General features: G+C 57.0%; 1 protein-coding gene across 1 annotated transcript; it reads left to right on the top strand.

The window, feature by feature from the left end:
* Positions 1-7,702: 7,702 nt before the first annotated feature.
* HMX2 (H6 family homeobox 2) lies at positions 7,703-9,490 on the top strand. The gene is made up of 2 exons (XM_032595257.1): positions 7,703-8,002; positions 8,937-9,490. The coding sequence occupies exons 1-2, from the start codon at positions 7,735-7,737 to the stop codon at positions 9,488-9,490; spliced, it is 822 nt and encodes a 273-aa protein (XP_032451148.1). The 5' UTR covers positions 7,703-7,734.
* The last annotated feature ends 2,938 nt before the right edge of the window (positions 9,491-12,428 follow it).

The following is a 12,428-nucleotide window of genomic DNA, read 5'->3' as shown; positions in this document are numbered from 1 at the left end:
TAAATGAAAAATAAACAGAAATTCAGGGTCAAAATATGTTGTTCCTTGTGTTACCTGAAAACACAGTGATGCCTTTTACTGTTGGCAATACTAACTGTGGGACAGGCCAATAACAGCTCATTAAAAATAATGTTGCAATAGCAAACACATCCTTAGATTTTTACAGCCAGAACACGATGCTATCAAATGCCAAGAAAATACTTCTTTATTTGTGTTTGGATTCTAGAAAACGGTTCTTGACTGACCCAGTCTTTACCAAGTCGAGAAATAACTGGTTCCCCATATGCAGCGTTTATCCTTTGTCCTGCTCTCCCCGTCTCTCTCTCTCCCTCCTATGGGGAGCTCCGCTGCCCTGCACCCACGTGTTCCCACCCCCTCCCCCCCCTCCAGCCACCTTGCCTGCCCTAAGGGAGAAGGGTCATCTGGCCACCTCCAGGGACTGGCCGCTGTGTGAGCCTGAGGCTGGCCCAGGCGGGAAACTTCCACCTCCCTCCTGTCAAGTCGGAGTGGTGGTATTTCTCCCAATGCAAGAGAAAGAATTGTGCCAGAGTGTGGGGGCACCATGCATCGCTCTACACAGGAAGCATCCTCGGCTCTACTGCAGGGCTTTCTGAGGCCTTAGTGTCCCCAGAGTCCAAGAAAGCTCTTGGTGGGACTGTCACACCCCAAGAGCTTGTTGGGGTCATCTTCCCCTACAAAGAATGCCCCTCCCCACCCCTGCCTCCACAGGGATTGCCGAGAGTTGCTGGAACCCCTCAGCAGAGGGGGGGGGGGGTGTCTGAAGGAGCCACCGTGCATCTACCCAATTCCTCCAGGACATTCCATTGCAGGATGCCAGGGCAGCCCCTGTCCCCTACTCTAGGACACTGAACCAACACTCCGGATTTTATCCATTCGATCCCCCCCCCCCCATCGCAGAACCTAGCCTTCTCTCCACCTACCCTAACTTCAGACCCTTCCCTATCTGCACTCCCTGTCAGTCCTCAAATCAGTGCAAATGACACTGTCTTTCTGCATCACCCAAATAGACACACCAGCAAACCACACATAGGGGACACTCCCGTGTGATATAAACACTCGCCCCACACACGAACACATTAGATGGACCCTAATGAACACCATACCCAGGTGCTTGCGGTACACCCACCCACATATGTGTTCATTATCACAGCTATCGCTAACACACAAAGTCAGGCACACCTTGTTTGAGGGGACCCTGGGCAGCTGGTTTTCTCTACAGCCTCAGGCTAAGTAAGGCAAGCTGGGTAGAATCCCTTGCTACATAAGGCAAGCCTGAAATCCTTCCAGCAGGAATGCCTCGTGCATTCCTCCTCTCCCATCTGGGACAAACTAGCGGGGCCTGCCAACACCCCACCACGGACTCCCATACTCCTATGGGCTGGGACCTAACTCGGAGCCGAGGTCCCCACAATGTGGGGCTCTGCCACTCTGAGCGCCCTCGATCGCCTCCGGGCCCTGGGAGACGGCACAGCCAGCGCGCGAGCTGTTTCTGTTGGCAACACAGATGTATTTCTTTTATTTGGTAGTAAATAGAGCGGGTGTGTGTACATCAAACAATAGCAGGACAGATATAAACTGCCCCCCCACCCGCCACTGGGCGCTCATTCTGAGCCGGGACGTCCTCCTGGCAGGCTCCCGGCACGCCAGAGCCGGAGGCCCCGCCGCGAGAACCCCAGAGCGCCGTCCTCTCCTCGCTCCCAGAGCGCGCGTCTGGAGGGTAGAGCCCGAAGAAAGGAAGAGAAGGCAAGGTCGGTGAGATGTGCTTTCTCTTCTGCGGGCGGGCGCACGCTGGGCCAGCTAGGGCCTGGGCGATGGGAGCGGGGTCCGAGGGCTGCGCAGCCTTTGGCCTTTGGGAGCTTTGGCGAGGCCTCGCGTTGTTGGGCTTCCCAAGCCGGCGCGACGCGCCCTTGCGTGTGCGCGGGGCACCTCAACTTCCCTCGAGGGGCGCTGCGGGGTGCAGACTTAACTGCCCGCCTCCGAGACTCCATTTTGCCCCACCTCTCTCGGTTTTCCCCGCCCCGCGGCCCGGTGACCCATCCAGAGGGCCTCTCCCCTTAGCTATCTAAAACCAGACTCTGCAAAGCAGCTAGGAAAAGATGCCTCCACTGGGTCGCCAAGATGCAGTCAGGGTGCAAGAACCCTGGGCTCCATAGAAATCCCCTCTTGGGATCCGGAGCGCAGCTGGGCAAGCTCGGGGGACTACTCCTGCCAGGGCGCGGACACGTGGCCCCGAGGAGGCAATCCGCCAGGCTCCTCCTCCAGGCTTCCCGCCCACTCTCTGCCCACCACCTCGCCCTGCCTGCCCGCTCTCCCAGGCTCCTGGGTGCGAGAGATCCGTGCGTCCCGGCGTACGCCTCTGGAAGTGTGCGCGCCAGGGTGCACGTGCCCCGGTCGAGGTGTGCCGGGCGGATGTTGACCCTTTGATCTATAAACAACTGGGGGTTGGATGGGTGACGAAAGAGAGGAAAAGGTCGCAAAAGATAGCTAGGCCGGCTGTACTTTGGAGCCCTGCCTGGTGCTCGGACCCGGATCTCGAGTTGAGATTTGGGTGCGCTCGTCCCGGAGTGTGAGCCCCTCCTGTGGAAGTACCCTAAAGGCTGCTCGGGTGGGGAGCGGCAGCTTCTGGAGAATCTGGACTCAGACGGCAGCGCAGTCCTAGCTCTCCCCGGGGTCCATTTAACCGCCTGGGATTTCTTCCCACCCTTGTCGTGCCTCTACGATCCGGTAGACCTTCACGCAAGCGTCGGGCCGTTTCGGAGACCTGAGGCAAGGGATAGCTGGAGGCTGCGTGCCTCGTTGGAGAGTTCCCAGGAGGCGCACAAGGGTTGTACTCGCCCAAACCCTTCCTTGGCTGCTACTCCAGACGAATCTGCCGGGAGAAACTGCCCACAGTCTGGGTCCCTTCTGCGGTTCCAGAAGGATTCCTTCTGGCTGCGGTGGAAGAAGAGGAAAAAGAGCTGGGGTTGAGGTGTAGAGCGACCGAGCGAGCGCCCGGGAGAGCGCGTTGCGCCCATCACTTAGGAGCGGTCAGGTGGAGTCACCTGGTGTGCCTCACCCGAGCGCAAATGTCTTAAAGAAATGGAAAGAATCCCCTTCTCTCCTGAGCTCCTTCGCCGCCCTCGCCCCCCGTGGTGATGGAGTGCACGCATCAGATTTTCATCAAAGTTCTATTAAGTGAAACATAGGTTGCAGGGCACCCTTTGATTGAAACAGTTTAAATTTTAATTGTGTTTTTAATTTGACATATAGTTGCAGAAAGGAATGACACTGCGTCGCCAAGGGGCGGTCGATTTTCTTAATTTCTCCCAGAGGAATTGATGAGTCTATCAGGCCACTAGATTGGAAACCCATTAAAGCTCTCTGGTTAGGCTGTTAATTGGAACTTGATGGATGTGGGGGGGGGGGCGGTGTCGGGGCTCGGCTGTGCTGATCCAATCTTCATGACTTTCTGTTTTCCAATAAATTACACAATTCATTTTCCAGCCGCAGATTACATAAATTGTACACCTCTGGGGCTCTCTTTTTCAAATAGGGAGCCCTTTTCCCCAAAAGCCTATTGCGAGATGTCATTTGCACCAAAGAACGAACAGCAGAGGTCCTTGAATGAAAATCGAAACATAATCAACGTTTATACTTAGAAAATTTATTGAGATCATTTTCTCTGGTATTTCCTTATTTTAAAGTTTGGACGCGCCATATATCATAATCCAGTCCCGTAAAGGTGGGGGGGCAGACTGTGTTTAATATTTATCGAAGCTTGATTCCAAGATCAAACTTGTTTATGACTTCATCTGTCATTTCGGAGGGAGCCTTCTTCCACTATTACTCGGCTCAGCCAGCCTATTTCCCAACTGCTGCAGAGCAGAGAGGATCAATTTTTATTAGGCTCGGCAAGTTTGCTCTGGGCCGCTTTAATATTGAGCAGTGGCATAATCTCGAGACCTAAACTTTAAGCGTCCTTTCAATCTCGGAAAGTTTATCATTCCTTGGAACCCGGTTGTGTCTAATTCCTAGGGAGGGAGCGATCCCCAAAATGAGGAGGGGCCAGAGCCCAGAGTTTCCGCGGTTAATCTGAATGGAGCAGGGAGGGGCGGAGCTATCCCGAGACTCCGATGGGTGGGGTGGGAGGTGGTGCGGAGTTGAACGATTGCTACACTCGAGGGCAGAGAGAATGGGTGTCTGTGGGTGCTGGTTCCTGGAGCTAAGGGTTCCTGGGAGTGTGTTTTACAGCTGTGCTGGGCCCAGGAGAGGGCGTCTGGGCCTTTGAGCTCTGGGTGATGTCTCGGGGACCCCCGGATGCCCCAAAGGGATGGTGGGAAGATCTAGTCTTGGCCTTCCGGCCCCTACGGTGTGACTGCGGTCAGTGCACGGGGTGGGGGGGCGGAAGACAACGCAGGTGACCCGTTCAGAATAGCAGAGGAGAGCCCAGAGGAGAGTCCTTCGGGTAGCAGAGCTGGGAGTCCGCTGGTCTCCGCCACGGCCTCCCGGCCTCAGTCCTGCTGCCACCATCACTTCCTTGGCTAAGTGTAGAGTGTGAGTGTGCGCGCGCGCGTGTGTGCGCGCGCACTAGTCAGAGCTCAGAGAACGTTTGCTGCCTCAATGCGTGTGAACGCGTAACCGTTTACGCAAGCGCGTGCATACAGCTCAGTGCGTGCGCGTGAAGAAGTGCGGGGTGTGCAGGTGATAGAAGCTACGCAGGACTCAGTTGTAGCGCACCTCTGTGTAGACCAGACGGTCAATGCGAGAGAAAGTAGGGTGCAAGCAGAGTACCAGGCCAGATGGCTCCTTTTGACCTCCCAAATTAGCCTGGGGTGGGGGTGGAGGTGGGGGCAAAGTTGTGGGGTCGTGGGGCTGCGTGGTTTCCTAGTTTTGAGTCCTCAAACCAGGCTGCATGGGTCAGCTCACACCCCTCCCCACCTGAGCTCAGTCCCTCGCTGCTTCCGGTCTTGGAGTTGCATCTCTGAAGCCTACCCCAGAGCCCTGCCGCCACCTCTTAGGGTCCCCGCCCTGGCAGAGGCCAACCCCGTGGGCCCTTGACCCCGTGCTCTGAAGATAGCTGAGGTCCTCACGGACTCCATACCAACGTCTGCTCCACACCTCGCCCCCTCCCAAGGGCCTGGTATTGGCAGTGGAACAACCTTGAGCTTCAATCTTGGTTACTCTGCCTGGGCTGGTCACTTTTCCCCCCCGGGAGCCTCAGTTTCACCGCCTGTACAATGGGGTTAAAGATCTGCACCACAGGTTGGCTATGAGGATTAACGTGAAGAATGATGGGAAGCTCCCGGCGTGTTCCAGGTTGCTGGCACCAGGTATTTACTAATTTGGAAGGGTCCAATCAACACCCGCCCCCCCCCCAACTCTGCTTTCTTCCCCAGAGAGTGGTGGGTTCTACTCCCCGGGCTGGCCAATTTCCCTTAGGGTAGCCTTGGCTAAGGCCAGGAGATAACGCCCACTCAGGGTGTTTGAGGAGGCAGAAAGGCCGCAGGCGGCTGAGAGTCGGCTGTGTCTTTCCAGGAACCTCCCCTCTGTCCCTCAGCCATGCGGGAGCGCGCGGGACAGGCCGCGACGTGGCCCTGGAGCTTGTGCCGCGGCCGCGCAGAGGACGCACAAATTGTATTTCAGCGCCGGGTCCTTCCGGGTTAATGAGCTGACACCATGATTAAAGCTGACCATTTGTAATGTGTCTCGACCCCGCCGCCGAGCCCTGAAGAGGTTAATGCGGTGACGGAGGCCGGCACCTGCCCCTCGCCGGCCTCCCGGGCCGTGGCGCACAGCCCCTAGCCTCCACCCCCTCGCCTGCCCCTGCTCGGCTGCTCCGCCGACTCCTAATCAATTAGCCCATTAACGAGCCCTTCGAGGAGTTAAGTAGCGAGAGGTTCTGCCACGGGTAGGGCTGCAGTCGGTAACTCACCGAGGCTAATGATATTATAAGCGCTTTACTCAATAACCCCGCGCGGCGCGGGCGAGGAGGGAACTGCACCGTCATGGTGCAGCGTCTGGACATTTGTGGGGACTGATTCCAGAGTCTCCTATCACCTTGGTGGCATTTGGGGGAATATCTTAGGGGCAGGGGGCTCCCAAGAGCTCTTGGTGGAGCGGTCCTGGGGTCGCAAACCGAGCTGGTGTTGCCTGAGTGCCTCGGGGCCTTACTTCACCTTCCTTTCCTCTCAGCTTGTGTAGACAACCGTGCCCCTGTAATGTTTTGCCTGCGCCTGGCTGCTTCGAGGTCCAATAACAGCTGATAGGGAATTAAAGGGGCAAGAACCAGGGCTCAGAGGTCGCCAGGAGGAGGGAAGGAACCACGGTTTATTGAGCACTTACCCCTCGCCGCCTCGGAGTTGGCCATGCAGACCTAACTGTAACTTCTTCCAGGTAGGCATTTCTTCCCCCAAGTTTAGGAAAGGAGGAAATCCAGGCTCAGAATGTTTTAGTGTCATGTTCAAGGTCACCCAGATGAGATTTGAATGGACTTTGCCGAATTCTAAAATCATGACCCGTTCTCACCTCTTTCTCCTTTTCCCAGCATCAAAGCGCCTCTGTCTCTGCAGCAATTCTGTGACCTGCAATATTTGCCAAGCAAGCAAACAAACAAACAAACCCAGAAACTTGTGAAATAGAGAGTGGGCTGTGGGCTATTCAGCAAAAGTTTACTGAGTCCCTACTATGAGCTCCTAGGTCTCCTGGGCTTTCTGCAGCTTTCCATCCCTATCTAAGGACATCCTCAAAACAGGAGAAAGGGGGAGAGGCTAATGAGAAGTTCATTCCGCCAGGGAGGGCGGTGAGGCTCTGACTCGTCCTGGTTCGCAGTCTGTGAATGGTGGGGCCGGGACGTGAAGCAGGATGTGTTGCCACAAGATGTAGGTCTCTCCTCCACACCCCCAAGGATCTGCCGCAGGGGTGGGACCTGTAGGCTGGGATGGTCGGAAGTTGTCTGCCCCGGGCCTGCCAGTTAGGGTCCCAGGGAGGGCATCAGTTCGGAAGCGCATGCTCTTAACGCCCCCTCCCTCCCGCGCCGGGCGCAGCGGTCTGCGGGGCGCCGGCTCTGCCTGCCGGTCCGGGGCCGGAGGGGTGGGAGGGTAGGGAGGATCTTGGAGCAGCCTGTACCAGCTCCTCCGGCGGTGCGAGGACCGTCGCCTGAGGGAGGCGTCGGGCCGCTCCAGCTCGGAGCCCCGCGCTGCCCCTGTCCCTCAAGAGGGCCGGAGTCCGAGTGGTCAGAGTCGCCACAGCGGCCAGGAACCTGGGGCTGGAATCTATGCTGCTTTCTGCCCGGCTGTCCCTGGATGCACACAGCTGATGCCCGCCGGGTTCTCGGCGCGCTCCGGGGCGCACAGTCGCTGCGTGCCGGGCCTGGGCTTTTTGAAAATTTCCGGGGCCGCTCGGCGGCGCTGCGATTGGCCGCGTCGGGGTAACCTCTATGCAAATGAGGCCGCGCCACCTCCGCGCCGGCGGAGACCCCGAGAGCTGGCGGGCAAGGAAGGGGCATTCGCGCCGGGGCTGGGCGGGCGCACCCAGAGTCGGGCGGGCAAGGATCCCCGCGCAGCCATCCTGTGCCCGCGTGTCCCCCGCGCAAAGGGGACGCCTCACCAGCTTCGCCGCCCCCTCCCCCTGGCTCCCCTCCCCGCCCCTCCCCCCGCCTGCCTGCCTGCACCACCTTCCACCCAGATCGTCTCTAAAGGGAGTTCTTGGTTTCCTCCGATTTCTTATGAACCCAGGATGGGCAGCAAGGAAGATGCAGGCAAGGGGTGTCCGGCGGCCGGCGGCGTCTCCAGCTTCACCATTCAGTCCATCCTGGGCGGGGGCCCCTCCGAGGTGCCACGGGAGCCCGCCGGCTGGCCGGCCAGGAAGCGCAGCCTGTCCGTGTCCTCGGAGGAGGAGGAGCCGGACGACGGCTGGAAGGCACCTGCCTGCTTCTGCCCAGACCCGCACGGCCCCAAGGAGCCGGGCTCCAAGCATCACCCCCCCATCCCCTTTCCTTGCCTGGGTAAGGATCTCACGCCGCCGGGTCGGCCGCGAGCAAGCTCTAGGGGCGGGAAGCTGTGCCGGGGTCCAGGCCCCCTCTGGCCAGAGCCCCGGCCGCCCAGGGTCGAGGGAGGAGGGGAGGGGACGCGCGCGTTGTTGTCTCCTCCTCCCGGAGGGGGCCCGGGAGGTGACTGGGAACACAGACCTCGCGCGGCGCGGTCTTGGAGAAGGTTGGGTTGGAGGGAGAGTGTAGCACAGCGGGCTGGGTACAGGGCCGGCCGCACACACGGCTCTGCCCTCAACATCCCCCTCGTACATCGGTCGGATACTCTCCGAGCAAGAGGTCTGGAAGTCGGGTGCCAGCGGTCCCTCTGTCTCTACCGCAATCTCTTCCAGCGTCTTTTTTCTCCTCTCCCTCCCTCCCCGCCCCCCACCCTGGGCCTGATTACCACTCCAAGATGATTGACAATGGTGCCTTTCAGAGACGGTTCCTCTTTACAACATCTAACAGAGGGGAGCCCCGCGTTAGTCCTTAGCGTGATTTCCGAACAAACGGCCTGTGAAATGATGCCATACTATAAAGCTCGGGGAACTCTGCCAGCTCAGTTATTACAAGGCAAAATCACCTTTTAAAATGATGCTAATGTCCCCCTCCCCCCCCCACCGTCCAGACCTCCTCCCCCTGTTGCCACACGTCCTTTCACGAAGCTGGGGGCACCGAGACCCCAGACTCGAAGCGGCTGGATCCCTCTCCCGCTGCTTTCCAAGGCCAGGGTGCTGGGCTTCGGGTTCCGGCGAGAGGGAGAAGAGAAAGGGGTTGGGACCAAGGCTGCAGCCGCCGGCCGCACCCCCCGCCCCCATCACCACCCCCGCCCTCCCACCCCGGGTCCTGGCCAGAGCTGGGGCTTTCTGAGGCTCCCCAACTCCATGCCCTCCTGTCTGTTCTCACTCCCCAGGTACCCCCAAGGGCAGCGGAGGCGCGGGGCCCGCGAGCTCGGAGCGCACGCCTTTCCTCTCTCCTTCGCACCCGGACTTTAAGGAAGAGAAAGAGAGGCTCCTGCCCGCGGGCTCGCCGTCGCCAGGGCCCGAGCGGCCGCGGGACGGCGGCGCCGAGCGGCAGGCGGGCGCCGCCAAGAAGAAGACGCGCACGGTCTTCTCGCGCAGCCAGGTGTACCAGCTCGAGTCCACCTTCGACATGAAGCGCTACCTGAGCAGCTCGGAGCGCGCCTGCCTCGCCTCCAGCCTGCAGCTCACCGAGACCCAGGTCAAGACTTGGTTCCAGAACCGCCGCAACAAGTGGAAGCGGCAGCTCTCGGCCGAGCTGGAGGCGGCCAACATGGCGCACGCGTCGGCGCAGACTCTGGTGGGGATGCCGCTGGTGTTCCGGGACAGCTCGCTGCTGCGGGTGCCGGTGCCGCGCTCGCTCGCCTTCCCGGCGCCGCTCTACTACCCCGGCGGCAACCTCTCGGCCTTACCTCTCTACAACCTCTACAACAAGCTCGACTACTGAGCGGCCGCCGGCCCCGCGCCGCGCTCCCCGGGGCCCCGGCGCGGGGCGGGCTGCGGCCGGAAATATTAAGAAATACACCATGTGTATTCGTTATCTCTTATTTATGGCCTCTGCCCTACTTTTCGTTTCGAGCGTTTCGGGTATTTATCGGCCTTTTCTCCAGCCACATCGCCTGCTCTCGCCTCCCCACCCCCCCCCGCCCCCCAAAACCAGTACGCTTTGAAAACCATGTCGGAGGGGATGTCCTCGGGTGGTGGTGGGAAAGGGGGTTTCGGCCAGATCGACAGTGACCGGTAGAAAAGAAATATCAGAAAAACGCCAACCAAGCCAGGTACACTCCTCACCCCATATAGACACCTGTATGTAGGTACATGCACACGCAGCCGGCCAAGCCAGCGGGGGGCTTTGGACAATGAGCTCAACGCCCCTTTTCGTTTCCCTCGTCCCGAGGATGGGTAGGGGCGAAAGGGGGAGATTTCAGATCTGTAAATATTTTTAAAGAGGAAAAAAAAAAATAAAACATTTTAAGCATCGTTGCCAACTTTGGTGAGATTGATTGCCCAGCGTGCTGACGCGCGGCTTTTCTTCGTTTTTGGTGGAAGCGTGCGACAGCAGAGGCTGGCTCTCCCCACGTGGAGGGTGGGACCGGGGTCAGGGGTTAAAGGTGGCGACCTTGGCGCCGCCGAGGCGGCACGTGGGCTGGAGCTGCACCCCCTTCCACTCCCTTGATGCCCAGAGTCCTGGCTCAGGCCACGGTGCACCTGGACGGGAATCCAGCTCCGGAGCCCGCGCGGAGAGGGACAAAGGCCGGGAGCCTCACTGCTGAAGCGCTGCCTCCCGGGACTCAGTATCTACCCAGCACTAGGAGCGCCTTGGGCTGGTCCGCAACAGGGCGCCCTGCGACGTCGTGCAACCCGTGCCGCGAGCCTCCTTCCGAGGGCGAAGGTCAGGTGGGGTGGCGCTGCCTGAACCAGGTAAAGAGCCCGCTTTGCTCGTCCCTTAGCCTGGCGCGACAGGCTTGCAGCCGCTCACAGTTCCGAAGCCGGTGGCACACTTGAGCGTCCCTCGCGGCGCGGGAACCGGGCGCCGAAAAGAGACGATTCGGCTGAGCAGGGATCTGAGGCTGGAGACTCGGCAAAGAAAGCGCGGGAGGCAGAGGCGCTTCCCCGCACTTTCAAAAATTGTTGTTTATAGTTTTCATTGTGCGTGGCTGAACGGCGGGGTCAAGGGCAAGCACTTGGCCGGTCGCGCTGAAAGGGATCGCGGCGCGCCGCCTGCACGCCCACAGGCTTTTGCGCCACGGGATGGGAGGGCGAGGCGCCCAGAGAATAGCAGCGCGAGCGGCATGTAAATCGCAGAGTTTTGCAATGTTTGACCGCAGCCGCCTGTTCCTTGTAAAACGTCGGAAAAGATGGCTGGACCTTAGAGGAGGAGGGTGGCTCGGTGTCACGTGGGGAGAACTCCCCGGCCCTCCAGCCTCTGGTCCTGAGGTCCTCTTAGTCGGTGCAAGGGTGCTGGAAGTGCGCAACGCGGAAGTAGGACCTCACCCTCTGGAAGGAAAACATTTGCGTGATAGACTGGTCTCTGAGCCGAGAGGCATCGAAATTCATCAGCGTTTTATGAAAATATAGGATACCTATTAACCGTCTATGTGACCCGCAGTATTCTGCCTGAAGTGCTGGGTCTCTTGTCCACATTTTGGGGTCATTGTTTTCCTCTCACCTAAGCTCTCATGAAAATTACAATCTTTTTCAAGATGACGTCAGAAGGATGTTATCCAAGAATACATCCGCCTATTCTAAGTTTGTTTTAGTCCGTTTATTTCATTTCAGCTTAAATACAGTAAATATTTACTGAGCCCTAGAACTTGCTGAGAACTCTGCTGACTATTGTATAGTCAGAGAGGGAAAACAAAAGAGACACTGGATCCGTTTTCTTCTAATTTATTTGGTCCACATATTTTATTTCCATGAAGTTTTTCTTTCCAGATGACCCCCTTTAAATTCTTCTTTTCCTTTAAAGTTGTTATTTGAATATTCCATGGAGAAATAACCCATTTTCTCCAGGAACTACTTGTATAGGAATATTCCATCCATATCATTATTGTCTGCATTTCAATAGATTATGTGTTCGTCAAGCAATGATGGTTTTAACAGCATTGGCTCACTATATCCTCCTTATGCTTACTACTCTTATAGGAAGTGGCTTTCTCTAGCCACTCTAGGCTCTTAATGGCAGTGATTTTGCCCTTAAAATATCAAGGATGACACTTTTCAAGTTTGTCGTATAGTGGATATTTCAATCTTTTTACTAATCCAGAAATTAGCCGTCCAAGGTGATCCAACAGTGTAATTAGTTTCTAGGAATTCCTCTCTCTTACAGGTAACTGATTGTTAATACACACACACACACACACACACACACACACACACACACACGACTTGAATTTGGATTTAAAATGTTCAAGACTCCATTGTGGCCAGATCTCCTATCTCGAGACTATCAATTCATTTGAATAATCAGCAAAATCATCAGCCTCCTTTCAGGCTGTAAACTGGATTTAAAAGATTGACGGTTCTTAAAACTCAAATAGAGTTCAGCTGCAACTGCCTGCCCAGAGGGACCTGAATCATACACACACTGTATAATGAAATACACTTAGATTTTATTAGCAGATAATTCATGTTCAGAATCTCGAAACTCTAATAGAATTAAATAAACAACTGGAAGAGGGAACCAAATAGAATTATTTGGAGATAAAATTATTTAGCCAAAGTTAGAATGGGGGCAAGGCACTGCATTTTAAAATTCTTAACCTCACCATTAACTTGTTGAGAGAGAACAGATAGAGAACCAAGTATGAGGACTGGTGAGGAGGGAGGGCAAGAATCTGTTCTTTTAGGAGTAATATCAGCACAGTGGGCAGAAGGGTGGTTAC

This window comes from Lynx canadensis, chromosome D2 (assembly GCF_007474595.2).
Source record: "Lynx canadensis isolate LIC74 chromosome D2, mLynCan4.pri.v2, whole genome shotgun sequence".
Classification (NCBI taxonomy): Eukaryota; Metazoa; Chordata; class Mammalia; order Carnivora; family Felidae; genus Lynx; species Lynx canadensis.
The sequence above is the reverse complement of the archived record's forward strand: the minus strand, read 5'-3'. Positions and strand labels throughout refer to the sequence as shown.

Excerpts from the sequence above, each read along its gene's own strand:
- HMX2 (XM_032595257.1), top strand. The coding sequence starts at position 7,735 with ATGGGCAGCAAGGAAGATGCAGGCAAGGGGTGTCCGGCGGCCGGCGGC. Across the intron at positions 8,003-8,936 it reads CATCCCCTTTCCTTGCCTGG|GTACCCCCAAGGGCAGCGGA; the intron begins GTAAGGATCTCA and ends CTCACTCCCCAG.